The 20,775-nt window shown below is 35.9% G+C and overlaps 1 protein-coding gene across 4 annotated transcripts in view; it reads left to right on the top strand.

Moving 5' to 3' along the window:
• PKIA (cAMP-dependent protein kinase inhibitor alpha) overlaps window positions 1-17,990 on the top strand; it is a 112,688-nt gene extending 94,698 nt beyond the window's left edge. For 3 of the 4 annotated variants that reach the window (XM_037061634.1, XM_037061633.1, XM_037061635.1), the window contains exons 3-4: window positions 12,437-12,614; window positions 14,493-17,990. In XM_037061634.1, coding sequence (XP_036917529.1) covers window positions 12,464-12,614; window positions 14,493-14,572 — 231 coding nt within the window. In that variant the 5' untranslated portion in view covers window positions 12,437-12,463 and the 3' untranslated portion in view covers window positions 14,573-17,990. Of the gene's footprint in view, window positions 1-7,372; window positions 7,470-12,436; window positions 12,615-14,492 lie in introns of those variants that run through there. The other variant, XM_037061636.1, reaches the window with a different exon arrangement.
• Window positions 17,991-20,775: the final 2,785 nt, after the last annotated feature.

Below are 20,775 nucleotides of genomic sequence, written 5' to 3' on the forward strand. Positions count from 1 at the left end.
GAAACCAAATGAGGATCCTCCCAACACTTACCGGGCCCGGCTGCCCTTTCAGTTCCCGGACGACGCTTCCCCTTCGGAAGCGAATCTCGCTGGGGCCTCCAAATGTTACATTCGAAGAGCGAGTAACCAAATGTCCAGGCACCTAGAGCATTTAGATGTTATTTATTGGCCAAACTCTTAACCTGCGCAGGGGCGAACTTCCCCAACCGTGACCGGAGTCACCGTAGCTCCTCAGAGCTACAATATGGAAGTCGCGCCTGGCTTACAGACTAAAGGGTTTTTATAGAATACTGCAAGCAAGCAATATACAGAAGCAGATGTGGCTGTTAGCGATTGGTACCATTGAACAATAGCCTCCTTACTCATTGGTGGGACCCCTTGTTGGAAGGCAGAACATATTTTTCTTTTTTTTTTTCCTCCTACTGGCCTTCCACATTCTCCTTATCTGGCTTCATGCCTGACTGGCCTTGTACACTCTCCTTATCTGGCTTCATGCCTGACTGGCCTTGTACACTGAATACATTCTGGGGTGGGGGCCTAACTATATCCTGTTGAAATTTCTACTTGCATCTGGCTCTTACACTGAAGAAGATACAAGAAACATTGAACGTAGGACAATGATGCCTCAGTCTCCTTCAATGTAGGCACCTTGGTACCTCACACAGTTCTCTCAATTACCATCAGCTGCCCCATCATATTTTCCTGAATCTCATCAATGGTCTGAAATCCTTTCCCTTTCAAAGGTGATTTTAGTTTCAGGAAAAGCCAGAAATCACAGGGCACCAAATACGGTCTATAGCAGGGCTGAGTCACCTGGGTGATATCCTGGCCAAAAAATCTCTGCACCTGATGCATCAGCAGGTGCATGGTTGTGATGAATCTGCTAATCTCCAGTTGCCCGTAGCTTCGGCCTTCTGAATCATCCCAGTAGTTTCTGCAGAGGGATGTCCAAGCTTAAGGCAAAATTGGATGCAAATTTGTTGCTCAGTTTGCTCAGTCATTTTGAATGAGACATCCACACAGTACACACAGCATCTATTGCCCCTACTGACTAGTACAGTGAAGATGTCATTCTCATTATATCAACAATGGTTGGACTTTTTCCCAACAGACCTCATACACTACAGTATAAGGAGAATGAATAGTTTTGAGAATGAAGGTGGAATTGAAGCCAGAATTTAGTAAGTTCCATTTTGAACTTACTAAATTTGAGTTTTCAAGGACATGGATGGTAGAATATCCAAAGGCAGTAAAAATTCTCTAAATATCAGGCCCCAAGCATATAGATTTGATATGCTGGTGGCACTTAAAGATTTTGGGGTGAATGTGATTACCAAACAGAACATGAAGAAAAAAAGAGAATAAAAATTCTTCAAGAGGTAAGTGGAGGAAAGAGAAGAAAAAAATATGAGAAGATGATTATGGGGGAAAGCAAAAATACAGTATCTGTGGCAGCCAAGAGAGAAAAATATTTACAGAAGAGAGAAATAGCAATGTAAAATGCCGTGTACAACTTAATAATTATTGTAAAAGGCGAATTGAATTTTGTGATTAATCTGTAAGAATCTTTCTTCAAGAGAATGACAATACTAAATTTATAGATACGTAAGTCAAAGGCAAAGGAATTAAAAGTAAAGCAATCTAGAGAAAGTAGGAACAATTACTATCCACCTGTATTCCTATAAGTCTAGGATTAAATGAAAATAAAATGTGAGTATATTAAAGAGAATACAGAGTTAAAATAAGGAACTCCTTTACAATGGGGAAAATGTAAGCCACTTTATGGGCATTAGAGAAGTAGGGTAAATAAGACTGTGAAAGCACAAGGCAGCACTGGGGACAAATAGAGGGAGAGAAGACAGAATCAAGCACCAGTCAGGTGTTAATGTTGGGCAAAAGGACTTGAATAAAGAGAGGGACAACTTTTGATATGATAATAAAGGGGAATTATCATATCAAAAGTTGATATGATAATTTATGTAGGATGACCTTTAAATTCTCCATAAAGTTAGTAGGCAAGGTTTTCTGTGAAGAGTAAGAAAATAGAATATAAATAGAACTGCAAACAGGGGATTGAGAAGTACAGATTGGTAGTTAGGGCATAGTCATGAGGATGAAAAGTACAGCATAGGGAATATAGTCAATAACATTGTTATAATTGTATGTGGGGTCCGGTGTGTACTTAAAGTATTGGGTGGGCCACTCTGTAAAATACTTGACTATCTAACCATTATACTGTGCCTCAGAAACTGATAAGAATAATATTGAAAGCAGACTGTAATTGAGAAAAAACTGAACAAGCACAGAAATATAAAGAAATTGCTGTTGTTAGCTATGGGAAAAGAGGTGAGCTAGAGATGAGCAACTGGATTTATGAGCAGCTTTAAGGTTACTTGTTGCCTAAGTAGACAGAGAAAATATTTTCCTCAATGTAGACAGCCTGGGCCTCTGGCTTCATAAAATTAATAGGCTTAGATTTCTCATGATAAGGTTTTGATTTGTTAAGCATTGTGGAACTAAAAGACAAGATTTGAATCTTGGCTAACAAGAGTTTCTGAGAAGAAATTAAGTAATGATATATTTGACTAGGTTATGAATTTATAAAACAATATGTGAAGGTATAAGGGTCACAATTATCACATCAGAAATAAATTGATGAATAGGAATAAAATTGAGAGGAGTAATCATTATCAAATATTGGAACTTTTTTGGTTTGGTTCACAGGACAACACTCAGTCTGCTGAGCCACACCAGCCAGGGCAGAACTTTTATGAATGAGAACTTTTATTACACAGTGACAGGGAAGAGGTGAATAACTTCCCCTGGCTGAGGAGATGGGATATTATCTCTAACAATATCAGTAAAAATAACTTATTGTAAAAAGCATTAAAAGACCATATATTTTTTCTCATATTGGGCCAATTTTATTCTAGCAATGTTTTGTAACAACAAAGTTTATTGCTTTGGATTTAGAATAGAAAAAAAGCTATTTGGCTTGACCTAGTTAATAGATGTTAGTATATGTCAGTGATACAATTCAGTATGTAAGATCACCTTTTTTAAAATATTTTTTATTGTTCAAGTACAGTTTTCTGCCTTTCCCCCACCACCTCTCCCCACCATCCCAGCCCTCCCTACCTCCCTCCCCTGTTTCCACACCCCTCCTTGTTGTTGTCCATGTGTCCTTCCTTTTCCCCTATAATTCTCTCCCCTCTCAATTTTAGTGTCTTTTTAGTGTTCTCAATTTTAGTGTCTTTTGTTATACCTTGCTTGCTTGCTTGTTTTGTTGATTAGGCTTCTGTTACAGGTGATAATGGTATTTGTCTAAGATCACCTTTTTAAGTGTGGTTTTCATAGGACACTATCCAAACTTCTCTGAAGGGGAATATAGGGTAATCCCCTGTCATACCAAATGATAGTCTAGAGCATTCAAGCCATGATCTGGTGCAGAAAATATAATTATCCCTGAACAGAGGACACTTTTGTGGGCATTTTCTAATTAGCTTCTTTCTATTTATAGGGTTATGTTTCTCAATTTTTTTTTGCCGTCACACTTACTTCAAAGTGTGACTTGACAATAGACCAATTCAAGAGAACAGGGAATTGAAGTAGCATCAAGTTTCAGAACCCTGTCCTGAGTTCCTAAGACTTAGTTTGAAGCCCTCTGACTTGTGAGATTAAGAAGCTATTTATGGAAATAAGCTATAGGTTGGTTTTAAGATTGAATTGGGTAAGTAATAGCCTTATACAGTGTAAGAGAAAAAGATGGATAATGTTTAGCGTGGAAATGGATGAGCTGATACTACTAGAATATTCTAGGAATCAATTATTTGGTTTAATTCTTTATAAGAGGGTTTCCTTCTCTAATTTATAGTGTTTATCAGATAGCTTCCTTTTACTGTGTACATTAATGGTTCTCAAAGTTTAGTCCCTGGATTCCTGCATGTCCTCTGAGCCCTTACAGTCATTCCCTGAGACACTGTCAATAAGTCCACAAGTTCAAAATAAGTTTTATAACAGTCCTAATGTTATCTGCCTTTTTTACTTATCTGCTATTTGCACCACCCACACAAAAGCATGGTGGGAAAATGCTGGCATCTCAGCACTGGTCAAGTCAGTGGCAGCAAACTCTACTAGTAACACTGGTATTCCTCACTACTCCACACTCGCAGTTAATATTTTTAAATGCAGGATTTACATAGACTCTTGATAAAGAAGTAAAAAAATATTATTTTGTCAAATCTTGACTTTAAGTACAGGTCTTTTTAATATTCTGTGTGATGAAATGGGAAGTCATAAGGCACTCCTGACCTGTACCAAAGGGCATGGTTGTCCCAAGTAAAGCCCTGTGAATGCTTGTACTGAGCCAGAACTAGCAACTTTTTCATGCATCACAATTATTATTTGAAAGAACAAGCGACTGGCAAACTGTGGTTACTCAAAATTGGGTATTTAGCAGAGATTTTCTTAAAAATGAACAATGTGAGCTTGTTACTTCAAGGAATGCAAAATCCAACTGTATCCATTGCCAGTGATAACACCTGAGCTTTCAAAAAAAATTATAATTTTCAAGAACTTATTTTCTGTTCCTGTGAATTTGTCAGCTTCCCAATTCTTAAAGACTTTTCTGATGAGAGGTAGCTATACTAAGGAATGTACTATTGTATAATGAAATATGATAGAATATATAAATTTTATATAACCCAATAAACCAATATTTACCAAATGACCAATACCTGATATTTAAAAAAAAGATCTGCATAGGCAAAATATCCATTTAAAGTGCTAGGTATACAGTAGATTTTACAAAACAGAATCTAGAAAGCCTATTAACATGCTTTTAGATTCCACATTGCAATTTTTTTTAAATCCCACAATTATCTCAGAAGGCTATTAAGATTCTCTTTACTTTTCCAACTCAAAATTCTGTGTGAGGCCAGATATTCTTCATATACTTGAACTTAAACAACATATTGAGACAAACTGATTGTAGTTGCAGATATGAGCAACCAAATGTCTTTTATTAAGGCAGACATTTACAAATTTAAGCCAGATATTTTTTTTATTTAATTGTTGTTCAAGTACAGTTTTCTGTCTTTTACTCCCATACTATCCCACCCCCATGCCCCCCCCCATTTCCACCCTTCTCAGTTGTTGTCCATGTATACTTTATATATGTTCCTTTAAATCCCTCCCCTATTTCCCCTGAAATTCCTTCCCCTCTCCCCTCTGGTCACTGTCAGCCTGTTCTCTATTTCAGTGTCTTTGGTTATATTTTGCTTGCTTGTTTGTTTTGTTGTTTAGCTTCCTGTTAAAGGTAAGATCATATGGTATTTGTCCTTCAACACCTGGCTTATTTCACTCAGCATAATGCTTTCCAGTTCCATCCATGATGTTGCAAAAGTTAGTAGCTCCTTCTGTCTTTCTGCAGCATAGAATTCCATTGTGTATATGTACCATAGTTTTTTGATCCATTCATTTACTGACGGGCACCTAGGTTGCTTCCAACTCTTGGCTACTGTAAATTGTGCTGCTATGAACATTGGGGTGCATATGTTCTTTGGGATTGGTGTTTTAGGGTTCTTAGGATACAATCCTAGCAGTGGAATTGCTGGGTCAAAAGGCAGGTCCAATTTTAGTTTTCTGAGAAAATTCCATACTGTTTTCCATGATGGTTGTACCAGTCTGCAATCCCACATGATACCTCAGACAAAGGTTTAATCTCCAAAATATACAAAGAACTCACATGACTTCACTCTAAGAAGACAACTAACCCAATTAAAAAATGGGGAAAGGACTTGAACAGACACTTCTCCAAGGAGGACATAAAGAGGATCCAGAGACACATGAAGAGATGCTCAATATTGCTTGCTATCAGAGAGATGCAAATTAAAACCACAATGAGATACCACTTCACACCGGTCAGAATGGCTATCATAAACAAAGCAATAAACAACAAATGTTGGAAAGGGTATGGGGAAATTCTTTCCATTTCTATCCATGCCTTTGCAAAGATTAGGAGCTCCTTCTTTCCTCCTGCTGCATAAAATTCCATTGTGTAAATGTACCATAGTTTTTTGATCCATTCATTTACTGATAGGCACCTAGGTTGCTTCCAGCTCTTGGCTATTGTAAATTGTGCTGCTGTTAACATTGGGGTGCATATGTTTTTCTGGATTGGTGTTTCAAGGTTCTTAGCAGTGGAATTGCTGGGTAAAAAGGCAGGTCTATTTTTAGTTTTCTGAGAAAAATTCCATACTGTTTTCCATAATGGTTGTACCAGTCTGCAATCCCACCAACAATGGAGTAGGGCCTCCTTTTCTCCACAACCTCTCCAACACTTGTTGTTTGTTACTTTGTTTATGATGGCCCTTCTGACCAGTGTGAAGTGGTATCTCATTGTGGTTTTAATTTGCATCTCTCTGATAGCTAGCAATATTGAGCATCTTTTCATGTGTCTCTGCATCTTCTGTATGTTCTCCTTGGAGAATAGTCTGCTCAAGTCCTTTGCCCACTTGTAATTGGGTTGCTTGTCTTCTTAGAGTGGAGTCATGTAAGTTCTTTGTATATTTTGGGAATTAAATCTTTGAGGTATCATTGGCAAATATGTTTTCCCACGTAGTTGGTTCTCTTTTTATTTTAATACTGTTTTCTTCAGCCGTGGAAAAGCTTTTAATTTTGATGAGATACCGTTTGTTTATTCTTTTCCTTATGTCCCTTGCTTTAGGGGACATATCAGTAGAAATGCTGCGTGAAATATCTGAGATTTTCTTGCCAATGTTCTCCTCCAGTACTTTAATGGTGTCACGTAAGCCAGATAATTTCAAAATGTAAAACAATACCTTTTTTGTCATTTTTTATTGATTTGGAGAATATGTTATTTCATTAAAAACATTAGTGGAAACATTTAATGTCTTATCTATATTTTAATTAATAAATATTCATTTTTTCTGTTTTAATTTCTCATATAGTAAATATTAGCAGATATAACCACATAAACAAAAGCTCACTAGAGTTCTCAGTAATTTTTGAGAATTAATGAAAATCAGAGACTAAAACACTTCAGAAACACTAATGTAGACCAAGCCCTAAGCACACAGTAATTTACTCAAGGGATTTTAACCCTTCCCATGATTTAATAAAGTAACAGTTGAGAAGCTATATAATTGTTTTTATAATAATGAGACAGGAAGAACTTTCATTCTTTTTTAAACTTAAATCATGCCATTCATATTAGAAAGAAAGAAGTTTTCAGTGCATGCTGATGGCATTCTCTCCATTCTTTCTTCCAAGTCTGTGAGTCTCATTTCATATGTCCCCATTTACAGGAGTAAAATTAGCATGTTATCCAGTCACCATTTGGCTCATGACTCAATGTCACTATAAAAATCATTTTAGCAGCTTCACAGGCCCAACTTCTTCTAGGATACATCTATGTGGAACGCTTCAATTTGTTTAATATAGGAGACGTAAGTATATACTTTTCCTAGCCTCCTGCAATCTATCTAAATCTGTAAATTCTGCTAGATTAAAATATAGTGGTTTATTTTTTCTAATAATCTGTGTATATGATATTTAAAAAGGTAAAAGGCATAAACAAGGAAGAGACCAGCATGAATCATGGATCTCAGTTTAGAAAGCCATTATACAAAGGAAGAATCTTTGCAATACCAATATACTGCTGCTGTTGTTAAAGGGTGAGAAAGGAGGGCCTTTTAAAGAAGTAGTAATAAAGGAACAAGCTTATTTCCTAGTCATGAATTTTTATGAATTTTAGACATCAATGTTTAGAAATTTATGTTCTAAAATTTAATCAGCCTTTAAATAATATAGTACTTAAATAATAAATTGTCTTGTTTGCTTCTTTAATCAGACTTTGAGTATTAGTACAATTGGCTCTTTTGTAAAACTGAGTATTAAAAAAACAGCATGTTTTCTTGTTTATACCCAATACTACCATCTTATCGTGTCTAGAAAAAATCTAACTGTAGTAGCATAAACAGGAAAACTCTAGTTTGTAGAAGCAAAGCCCACTTTGGTAAATGTTCCAGGTTTTATTCCAATTTGTTTATTTTTCATAAGTCTAGACTGTATGCTAATTACTACTGTATTAAACCTCTACCAGCTTCTGACATTTATTAGAATTTTGGGCACTTTTTTGGTGAATATCTGTCAGAAAACATCATTTGGCAACATTTCCCCCAGAATTTCTAAGCAAATCTCCAAGTGATTATACAGTGGTATATCTGGTGTAATTAAAGAGCTGTGCCTACATGTTTAACTGAAAGAGAAAAATAACATAGCTGCCATGCATATAAAAATAACTATTTTCAAGCATATGATCAGAATTCACTAAAAGAACTATAATCATGAAGAGATAAAAATATAGAAAATTCATAGCATCTATATATATTTTATTTTAAAATGTAATTTTATTCTTCCTTCATTCTCATATTCCTATACGTATTATTTGTTGGTTGTTATTCTTTTTACTGAAAAACAAGTCAATTGCCTGGAGAAAGAAAATATAACAAAAATAAAATACTAGTTGTAGAAGAATAATAATTATTATTATAATCATAATAGCTACCATAATTAAATGCCCAGCATTTAGTTTCTATGTTACCCTAAAGGTTTAAATTTGGGTGCACATCAGTCTAGCAAATATATTTCATAAATGCTAAAGGGAAAGGGAGGTTTTAGCTCTTCTCACAGTCATCATTATTATCTTTCATTCTATCCAACTGAGTGATTGAGATTAAAGCAGCAAATGTGGTTCTTCATGGATAGCAATAATCCTTGTAAGAGTTTTTCCATCTTTTAAGAAATAAATATGAATGACATTGAATAAAAACCAACATGACCTAGGTAAATGATTAGACATGGACACCAAGTGAGAGATATGAGTAAAAATTTGATCCAAGATAATGTATTCATAAGGCCAGTTTTCTATGTGTGTTTTGTTATCTTGTTTCATTAAATTTTAAATGCTTGTGCAAGACCAAGTGGAAATACTATTCAATAGCAGTTTCTCTCGTGAATGAGAATCTTGGGAGGACAGTCCAAATAGGAGATGCATACTTCAGCACTATCCATAGTGCTGAGGAATCAAAGCCTTGGGGTTACATGAGTTATTCAGTAAGGAAATAAAGAAGGCCAAAGACTGGTCCTTAATTACTACAAAATATGCTCTTATTTTAACAGGTGACTCTAGGAAAGAGAAATCTGTGAGGAATACAAAGGCCAGATAGGATATAGCTGTTGTTTTTTTTTTTTCTCAACAGCTCCCTACCATGTGCCAAACATTGTGTTAGCCTCTTTAGATAATCAAAATAAATTCTCATAGCCACCTTGACTACTAAGTATATCTATCACTATTTATAAATGAAGAACTGAGTACAGAGAGATTAGATATAGCATAACAAGTTAATAGAAAGTCTAGATTCAAATACAGATAGGACTGATTCCTGTAGTACTAAACAGGCCTCTATAAGTTGCTTTTTTATGCTAGGGAGTGTTTCAAGGAGAATTTAGCTGGTAGTGTCATGCATTGTAGAGAGCTCAAACAGGATGGGCACTCATAGGAAACTTTAGCATTAAAGCTGTTACTTCATATTAACACAGATCACTGCAGTTATCTATAAGAAAGTAGTGTCTATAAAATACACTATATACAAGTCAATAATGTATAAAAGTATACAGGTTTGTTCAGAGAAAGTGAAAATAAAAATAACTGAACCCTTCTGAGATGTTTAATGAGGGAAAAAGATTAGCCAATGCAAAGATGAGTGAAGATTGAAGAAAGGGTATTTGTTTAATGGTTAGTTCAATATTTTTTTAGTAAAAGAAGACTTGAACACACTTATAAACTTAAGGGAGAAGTTTTGAAGAGAAACAAAATTCAAATTACTGAGAAAAATAATGGATGACTTAAGGTCCTCCAGGAGCTGTTAGAAAATAGAATCAGCAGCATGCCTCCAAAACAAAGAGCTTAGTTCATCTACAAAACAAAGAATAGTGATTTACGGACAAATGTGTTGAAAGAGGAGGAGATATAAGGGAACTTGCAACAGACGTCCTATATCTTTTCAGAAATGGAATATCTACGTCATCTCTTAAGGCAGGTAATGAGTGGTTGTGTGGACAGAAAAGAGTTTGGAATCCTCACAGAGGAAAGCAAAAGGAAGAATCAACTAGAGGTGAAAAAAGAATTTCCCAGTAACTCAGAGTGTATACTAATAATAGTGTCAAAAATTTCTAGTTGAGCCAGTTGGCACAATTTTGTGATTTTTTTCTGGTAACACTAGCCACCCAGTAATGAGATCAGAGAAATTGCACTGTGCTGTTTTCCCAGGTGAGGCTTAGTAAGGTTGAGGTCACTGTAGATCAGAGGGACTTCCTGATGCTAACTACATGAAATGGTGGGTGATTCAGACTAGATCTAAGAGAAAATAAAATTAAAAGGGTTAAAAGAATTAAACATGTGACCAGATTTATTAAGAGTAAGAGGAAAATGGAATCTAATCAACAAAACAAACAGGAAAGCAAAATGTACAGAGACATTGAAATAAAGAACAAATTGATAGTAACCAGAGAGAAAGTGGGAGGAAATAATGGGAGGAGGAAGATCATCAAGAACATGTATAAAGGGCACATGGACAAAACCAAAGGGGGGAAGGATTCAGGGGATGGCTGGTGTTGGGGAGAGTGGTGGTGGAGAAATGAAGACAGCTGTACTTGAACAACAATAAAAAAAGAGAGAGAAAGGAAAAAAAGAAGGATGCCTTGGTGGGATACCTGTGGGACACGATGACATATTTTTAAATAATAAAATATAATTTTTCAAAGAAAGAAAAAGAGTAAGAGGAAAAGAAAAAATAGGTGGTTATAGTCACAGAAAGGAATTTCCAAGTTCTAGATTTTAGATACGATACAGTTTTGAATGGTTATTGCTTTTACACCTTCATGTGAAGTACCACTAATGATAATGTCACTCAGCTGTCCCATTTTACTTATAAAACATTGGAAAACCAGAAGGTAAAATTATTTTTCCAAAAGTCACTTCATGACCCAGTGGCAGAACCAGGACTAAACCCAGGATCTTCTAAAGAGCATTTAGATATTTTAAATAAAGTTATAGCAACCATTAAATCATATCCTCATAAAAATGAATGGTAGATATAATTAAGGGAAAAGAAACTGATGTTATCCAGAATACAGTCACAGTAAAGCATGTAGTATATACATATTTCCTATTTCAAAGCTTGTATTATACTGTAATTCTTCCCTCTTTCCTCTGTCAGCTTTAAAGAAGAGAGAATATAGCAAGTTTTCTGCAGGTTGAATTAGAAGCTCCCTTAATATGCACTGGGAGAAGAACTCAGCCTAAAGGAATGTGCTGCCAGCTTCAATTGCACCGTCAATGGCATTAAGTTATTTCAGAGTGCAGGGTACATGTCCATGATGATGTATGGGTTCTACTCTTTTAGCTTCCTCCATACTTATGTTTAGAAAAGATTCCTTTCTCTTGAGTAATGGTATGAGATTTTAAACTATAGTAAAATGTAACAGGAACATTTAGGAATAGGAGGGAAATTGTGTTATTTTTTAAAGTCCTGTTTAAACAAATTAACCCAACAGAAAGTCATTATTTTATCTTAGTAACCATCCTCCTTTTGACCTTTAGGGAAGAATAAAAACTTAAAAATAGAAAAATAAATTAAAGCTTTGCATTTGATGTTCTTTGCATTTTGTTAATACATGTTGCATATTTTTTCTTGAAAATGTTTTTCTTCATTATGTCTTTAATTAAGGATATATATATCATCAGGTTTGTTCAGAAAAAGTCACCTTGACCCCTTTGTAAAGATTCAGTCAAGAAAGATTGTTATTCCTCTCAAGCAAGGGCCAGACATTCTGCAGACAAGGCACTTGCTTACTTCTTACCTCTAGGATGGACCACTTCCACACCCCCCCTCACCTTCATATGCAAATGACCTCAAGTTCTCCTCTCCGGAGTAGAGGACTGGCTAAAATGGTGTTAGACAAGGAGAATTTTGTAATCGAAACCAGGTGGCCACAGACTATGACATGTGGGCCAAATCTGGCCCTATGCCCATTTTTAATAAACACAGTTTGTTTATTACAGTTGTTTAACATATTATATTTGACTACTTTTGCACTACAACCACAGAGTTGAGTAGTTGAGACACAGACCATATGTCCCCCAAAACTTAAAATATTTACTATCAGGCTCATTACAAAAACATTCCCTGACTCTTGATCAAGACTCGAAGCACTGCTTGTTTTTAGACATGTAAGCCAGACAAGTATTCCATATTCATATTATAGGGCCATAATTTAATGTGTTTTGGTTAAATGTTTACCATTGACCAACATTATAGATACCTGTTAATTTTTCTCCATTTTTTTTCAGTCCCTGCTATGCGTATATTTGTTAGCAATGACTGATGTGGAAACTACATATGCAGATTTTATTGCTTCAGGAAGAACGGGTAGAAGAAATGCAATACATGACATCCTGGTTTCCTCTGCAAGTGGCAACAGCAATGAATTAGCCTTGAAATTAGCAGGTCTTGATATCAACAAGACAGGTGAGCTCTTTGACACACATCTCTCTGTGAAAAGGGAAGATTTGCATCATTTCACTACGTAGGATTAAGACATGACAAACCACCTTCAGAAGTAGCCTATAGAGTTATAAACAGTGTAAGGCAGGATAAAAGTCAGTGACTTCTCTTCACAGAGTTTCCCCCTCAAAAGCTGTTCAATAATGACAACTATAATGACAAAATGTCACTAGCTGAGAATTTTGAGGGACTTTCTTTGAAATTCTTTAGTGTTTTACCTTCTTTTTAATTTATACTTGACAATATTGCTATCCCATTTTTACCTTGGCCTAACAGCAACCTATTTAGCCATGGCTCTGTTTGTAGCATTATGCTAAATCCTAAGAAGTATCCCCAGAAAGTGTCTAGAAAAATCACCTAGGAAGTCCCAAGCACCATGAGAGTTAAATTTCTCATCTTTTATTTATACAGCAGTTTCATTTTTAAATAGTCTACTCTATTGCACCTGACCTAATTGAATTTATTCCTTTGGTTACTGAGAGCTTCTTCTATTTATCAAGCTTTTGTTGCCTGTTCATCTACACTTCTTATTTTCAAGACACCTGCACATCTGGGGAGTCTAGTCATTGCTCTAATAATGAAAGTAGTGTATGAAAATGATATGTAATACTTGACCCCCTTGGGTCCCCTTTAGAACAGAATTTTTTAAGGTAAAATTACTTTCAATTTCCCTAAAGTATGGTATACCATGAGATATTTTATGTGTATTTGTTAAGAGTAAAGAACACATCACTTGTAGGGATATCCAAGCTTTTGGTATCTCTGTGGTATGTGGGCCACACTGGAAGAAGAAGAGTTTTCTTGGGCCACACATTATATGCATTGTGACACATAATCACCCAAAAACTCATAATGTTTTAAAAACTTACAATTTTCTTTTGGACTGCATTCATAGTCATTCTGAGCTACATGTGGCCCACAGCCACAGGTTGGACACCCCTGAATGGACCAGCCCACATCCCTCTAAGCATTTGAATTATGATAACAAACTCTTAGCAAGCATTGTTATAACTTACATAATTGCAACATCACCAAAATATTTTGGCCACTAAGCCATATTGGTTGCTTAGTAATGAACTAACACATGCAAAAATATGAATAATTGAATCAAGGATTGCCTACAGCTTGCACTGAGGTGAAGTGACTGAAGGTAGAGAGAAAGCATTGTCTAATCTCAATACTTGCCAAGACACTCACTGAAATTGCCACAGAGGGTGCAGTTATGAGGGTGGTTTTATTGGAGTAGTGTGTCGGTTCTCAAAGCGCAGGGCAGAGGTCATTATTACTGTGTGATGAGGGACTGACCAGCTGGCATAATGTCCTTTCATCATCCACTGTTGCTTTTTATTTAAACTAATTAAACTACTGAGAAATCAGCTGGGTTATCACCGAATGCTATAAATAATATAAAATGCATTTTTTAATTCTTAAAATAAGAAAGTCAGGAATAAAAAGTGAAACTTGCTCTCCACTTCTGTTTTCAGCCCAAAGACACTTGTGATTTCTGCAAGCTGTAAACCTTTTAAAAATGAGTGCCAGGACCCGGGCATAAAATTTCCTAGTTATTTATCAAAAGCATAGATGATCACTAACCACTGTGAAAATTCAGTTATTATTTTATTTTTGAACCACACTACCCCAAGTTCACAGAACCAGAATTAGCTAGCCAACTTAAACCATTTTCTTGATGGGTAATTAATTACAAAGAAAACACACTTTGTCTATTAGAATTTCAGACTTGTGGAATATTTTGTCAATTTTCAGTGTGATATACTGAGTGTGGGTAAATATAAGCAATGATTTTTATTTAGCCCTTGTTCTTTTTTCCACTGTCTCTTACAGAAGGTGAGGAAGATGCTCAACGAAGTTCAACAGAACAGAGTGGGGAAGCTGAGGGGGAAGCAGCCAAATCTGAAAGCTAATACCCCACTTTTATCTTCCTCTACCTGACCATGTCTCAGCTCTCCAGGCCTGGTTGGAATGCATTTGTGTATATGAGTGACAAGGGGAGAAAGGACATGGTTGTTCCACACAGCAGGAACCTGCTCACTATCATGTTAAACATGGGAGTAGAGGCTCTGGCTGCAGACAGACTCTTCTCTGCCCCTGTCATTAGCAATGGCTGAAGTCATGTGGCTTGTGTCTGGACATCATTATGTATGGATCCTTTCACTTGACCACATGATGAAATGCTTGTAGACAGTAGCAGTGACCTAGATGATGATTCTCCCTGTAGCATCTGGCCCCTCCCAATGTCAGAGGATTTAATTGTGTGTAATTGCAAAGGGTTGGTTGAACCCCAGAGTTTAAGTATCTCTGGCCCAAGTATTCACCCTGTAAGCATACCATCCAGAAAGCATTGTTTTTAGCATTTTTGTGTCCATGTGTTCCTGCTGTGTTACTTACACTCTTTTGTATTGTACAGTAGAGATAGATGCTCGGCACTGCCCACCTTCTTTGATTGCTCATGAAAAACAAAAATAATGTACATTACTGTGAATTTTTATACTACTCGTTTTTTTAAAGGGCTGTCTTTTTTTCTTTTCCATAGTGTGGTGGTGTACACAGGATAGAACATACTTTTTCTAACAATCTTTCCCCTTGATCCACTGCTGATGGATCAATTAAATCTAATAGATTTATTGAGACTCCTTTGCTTTTTATGCAGGCATTTGGAATTATCCATTAATGTAAATATTATCTGAGAATTCAGTTTCTTTGGTGTCTGCACAGACCAGAATTTCACCTACAAATCTTGTTTTATTCCCAAGTGGAATACTTTTCCTAACTGATATTTTTATCTTTAATTATGAGGATTTAAAGAATTAGTAAGGTGGAAAAGAGAAATCAAGATAATAATAACTAGCAGAAATGTTTTGTTCTTATGGAATCAAAGTTCTCACAATGCTGTATTTTTCTCACAATGTTTAAATTTGGAAGACAGCACAGGAAAATGAAAATAATGGAGAAAATGATCTCCTTGCAATCATGTGGACACCAATCACAAAGCTAACACCCTTGTGTTGTTTTTCTTGTCTTTTTTCAGCCCTATCAGATCCAAATGTTATTATGCACTTTTTAATGTTTGTAAACTTTTACTAATAATTAGTGTGAATTGCATTCTGATATAATAATCATCATAATTAGAAGCTAACAAAATCCTCATTAATATGGTCGGTGGCCTCAGCTGTGTTTTGACATCACGGTTCTTATTTGGAAAGTTTCTGTGAGCTGTATAATCCCTCTGGTCAGTATTATGAACTCATTTATCAGTGGTAATAAATAAGGACCCAGTACTATGCCATTGGCTCCTGAATTACTGGACAACTGGAAGAACTTTACAATGAAGAGCCCACTTAACTGTCCTCGAGGTCTTAGTATAGTCCCATGTAAAGTAGGTTAAACAGCAGTTCAACAGGTAGCTATATAAGGAGTTACCAAGAACTCATCCCTCCTTTGTACTTGCAAATGAGATGAAAGATAAGCCTGCCCTCACCCTTTCCCTTTACAGTACTTTTCAAATGAGAAGGATAGTGGAGCATAGGTATCATTTGGTCCTCAACCATAGATTCCTAGGGAAAAAATGTTATAGCATGAGTCTCTTAGAAAATAGAAGAAAAATTAAGTTTTAGAGTACTACCTTCTATCTAAAACGTTATTGTCCAACATGTCCAGTTAAATTCAAACAAAACTACCTATTAATAGACTTATAAGTGGGAAAATCAGTTTCTGAGGCTACTTTAGACAATCTCTGGTAGTCCATTTAAAACATCCAACCCATAAAATGTCTTTTTCAATATCCTCATAGCTTTCTTGCAAATCTAGGTTAAGTTCTCTTCACTCTTAAATTTGTGGAATTCCAATCTGGTTTTGTGTGGTTTTATAAAGTTTAAGACAAGTGCTGAGTATATGTAGAGGGTGATGTTCCTATGTGATATACTATGATTAATGCATGCAGTGTCATGCTTGTCTTTGGATATATAATAGTGCTGAACTGCAAAGTTGTATGAAGCTTTAGAATTTTTTTGACCTCTTGCTGCTGTTTTGTCTGCTGTATTCAAACCCAGAGGCATTCCCAAGCTGAAAGATAAAAATCTACTTTCCAAAACAGTTATTTTACAAATGTTACTCAGCAAAAGTTCACAGCATCTTCCAAATTTTATTGTACATCTTTTACTTGCAAGTCAATAATACACAAGGAATTGAATTTTTAGGGAGAGAAGGAAAGTAAAAGTCTAGGGCACTGGCTGATACTACACATTAAATGCCCATTAACTAACCAACATACTGATCATTTCTCAGCACATATGCTCCCATTTAATGCTCAAATAATTCATTTAAAGAGTGAATTATTAGTGTTGCCTCATTTCACAGATTGGGAAATTAAGGCTGACTGAGCTATAGCTTTCCCAAGTTTAAAAGGCTAATAAAAGATTAAATTAAGATTTGAACCTATCTTTGTTTCCAAGGAGGTTTCTACTGCACAGGCCATAAAACTAAAGCCAATAACAGAACATGTCACTCTGGACAGGAATAATTACAGACAGGTGGGTTCAGCCTCCATATTTTAAAAAAGGAAATTGAGTCCGAGGAATGGGAATTGTTTTTCTCAAGGTTACCTATGTAATGACACAGATGTGTATAAATCATAAAAAAGGACTTTTTAAAAAATCCAATTAGTATTTATTTTTTTTGTGTTATCCTTCCAAAAGTTAGTTTTCTGGCATGTAGTCTATAAATTTAGCATTGCTCAGATATTTCTAATACCCTGCGCTACCCATTGAATTTAACCAGAAATAGTTAACTAGAAATTTAACTAGAACTTAACAACACATTCAGTTGTTTAACTCATTTGTAACAAATGTGAACTTACCAAATTTGCATTTTATCAGTTGTAAGCATCTATGCTAGCATAATGTTATCATAAATGTATTGAAATTTTTATCGGATAGATAGTAGGCAGCCTTCGATTTTTAGGCAATGTCCCAAGAGCTGTGCACTGCAAGTCCCTACCCTTGAGTCTTACTCAGACCCAGTGGAAATACATCCTTTTAGAAGATGAATGATATTTCTATTTCTCTTCAGATAAAGGGTAAAGAAATGGAACTGCCTGTGGGTAGAATGTTTTGTGAAACCTATAGTAATAGGGATAAGTGCATAGTCATTAAGGAAAAACAGGAAAGGATCTATGATTTATGGTATCTCAATAGGCCCTAAATTATTCTTCAATTAAAAAAGTGGCAGTCTCTGAAGTCATTTGTGAGCTTGTATGACTTTTGTATTTAGCAATGTTGCATGCTCACATAATTGATATTAAAAGGAATACGTTTTTTCTGAAATGTACACAGTCTATTCAGAGTATTTATTGAATGAACTATATGTACTTGTTTCTTGAGAAAGTGACATGGGTGATAAAGGAGAAAGACAAAGCCTCAGCCATCCTGTGGTGGACAAACCAAGCATTCCAGCTTCACCTATTCCTGGGCTTTACTCCAATTATTTCTGACTCCATTTCCCAATGGGAGCCTGGTTCCTGGACTTTATAATCTTACACAGCCAACTTTAAATTGTAAACATGAACATCACTCTAGTGGTTCTTACTTGCTCATCTTCAGGTCAGTGACTTAATATCAGAAGACAGGTGTTTATCAGAATCTCCTGAAAGTTTTTACAACATTCCCTCCTCCACCAGTTCCCACAAACATACATTCATTCACAAACATTCTCTTCCCTTGAAAGCATTCTTATGCAGCTTTGATATCTCTCTTCCCACCCTCACTCCCAGCAACCTGAGAACCAGAGAGCTAGAAGTGCAAGTCTTCCAGATGCACCTGCCCCATTCACTCCACCAAAAAGCTTTAAAATGAGTTAATAGCAACATATCATGCTCACAGACACCCAAGATCTTACTGTGTCAGGAATAACATCTTGGTGTAGAGGAGTAAGGAGAAGTGAACATCTTTTATCTTTCTGTTGCTCTCTTTTTATATTATTTTTACCACATACAGTCAGTAAAGACCAACCCGAGGCTAAAGTGGGGCTCTGGAGAAAGTAAGCATCACAGAGCACTCAGTGTGGGTCCAGGGAAGGTCTTAAGCCAAAGGAACAGAAGAGAATTGTAGATCTTTCAGTTCATCTAACTGGGGTCACAGGATGGAACACTACATGTGGATGTGGGACAAACTGCTAACCAGTGCAGCAAGATTGCATCACTGCTACATCATCGCTAGTGTATTTTTTGCATCTATCTGGTACAGGAAATGGAGATTTGAAAATCCTGGCCAGCTCTCATTTGTTGTTAAGTCAAAATGAACAAAACTATCTGACCATAACCCATTGACAGTGGAAGCTTCCCGCTTCCTGTCTAAGATTTATTACTTCATCTGAGATTTTAAAATCATTTTCTTTCTGACCTTAACAGGAGGTATATTAATTATGTTTTCCCTTCACTGACTTGACCCTTTTCAACAAATATGCTCAAATTCCAAGTTCCCCTCTTTCCTTCACCACTTATATTTCTCAAAATAGTAATTCATGCTTTCTATCTTCATGCATCTCTTTCTTATTTTTTATCTTTTTGCATTTTGACTTCCGATTAAGTTTTTCTTATTACAAATGATATCTTCAGTAGCTCCCAGACTCTCAGTGTGTCACTGATGTTCTGGCCAATGCGAAAATTAAAAAATGATATTATAGAGGACTTAAGCTTCACCAAAAATCAAGTTTAATTATATAAATTTCAATGGATATTAGTGTAAGAGGATATAGTTGAATAATAAAGCCTTCTTAAAGAAGAAATCTACATATCCCAAGAAAAAGTCAATTTTCTCCTCCAAGTTCACATCTTCCAAGTGTGGATGTGTCCTTTCTCTTTGACCACGTTCTCCCACGCTAGTTTGCTATGTTCTCAGATTCTTCAGTGCTCATTTCTTCATGGGGGTAGTTACCATGTATATAGGCTCTAACCTGGACTCAGGACATCTAGAGATAGTTCCCTAGTGGTGTTTTTGAGTTCTGTGTTCTATTAAACTCTGGATGACTGCCAGTGACATGTCACTAGCTCCCATCAGTAGTAGCCATGTACAGGCAAAAGCACTCAACTTCTTTGATCCCAGTCTCACTCCAGTTCTTTGAATGAGAACTATATAACTATATTAATGCCAATGGCCAAATATAATGGATCGTTTATACATGTTTTATGAGCCTACCCAGTGGCATATAATCCTGTTCACCATGGAATCTTATTTGAGAAGCTTCATTTGCCTTTCTATTATTTTTCCCTTAGATTATTATTATTTTTCCTTCCCTTATTATTTTTCCCTTATTTTTATCTTTTGTTTCTTTCTCTTTGGCAATTTCTCACTCACCTTGACTAGGTCTGTTTTTTTCTACTTCCCCACCAATTGCTGTGTTTCCCTGGGATTCCTTCCTCATTTCATTCTCCAGTTGCAGTCTTCAGGTGATCTCTTCCACTCCAACACCATCAACCACCACAGTTAACATGATTAATCCCATATCTTCTCCTCCAACCGAAAGCTTACTCCTGATCACCTGACATATTGGTTAAATCAACATAGATTTACCAAAATTATCTTAAAACTAAATATTCCAACACAAATCCAGTATATGACACCATTCTAAGCCTGCTTTTCTTCATATGCTACAGGTCTCATTTAATGGTAGCACGACTTGTCCAGCAACCTTAAATCAAAATTCTTAGAATTTTCATAACTCTTCTTCCTCCACTTATTTTTTCAGTCCATCACTTCCAACTCTTAGCTACTTCTTGAAATGGTCCACTTCTTTTTGTCTGCACTTCAGCCTTTTAAATCATCACTTAGCTAATACAATGTACTGGCCTGTTCATCAGGACCTGCCTCATCTGGCATTCTTCCTACCCATCTTGCAAACAGATATACCTTTCTCATGCATAAGTCTGATGATTTCACTCCTCTAATTTTAAAAAATTCTTCAATTTAGCCAGACAAAGCTTTTTGGTATAAGTGCCACAGTTTATTTTTATATAAACTTTTTGCTCTGTGTTAGCTATTTTCCTGTTCCTAAAATTTTCTTCTTGCTTGTTGGCAAATCCTCACTAATTCTTTTAGACTATACCCCATTTTGC

Source organism: Sturnira hondurensis, unplaced genomic scaffold (assembly GCF_014824575.4).
Source record: "Sturnira hondurensis isolate 20B ecotype Veracruz unplaced genomic scaffold, ASM1482457v3 Scaffold0013499, whole genome shotgun sequence".
Classification (NCBI taxonomy): Eukaryota; Metazoa; Chordata; class Mammalia; order Chiroptera; family Phyllostomidae; genus Sturnira; species Sturnira hondurensis.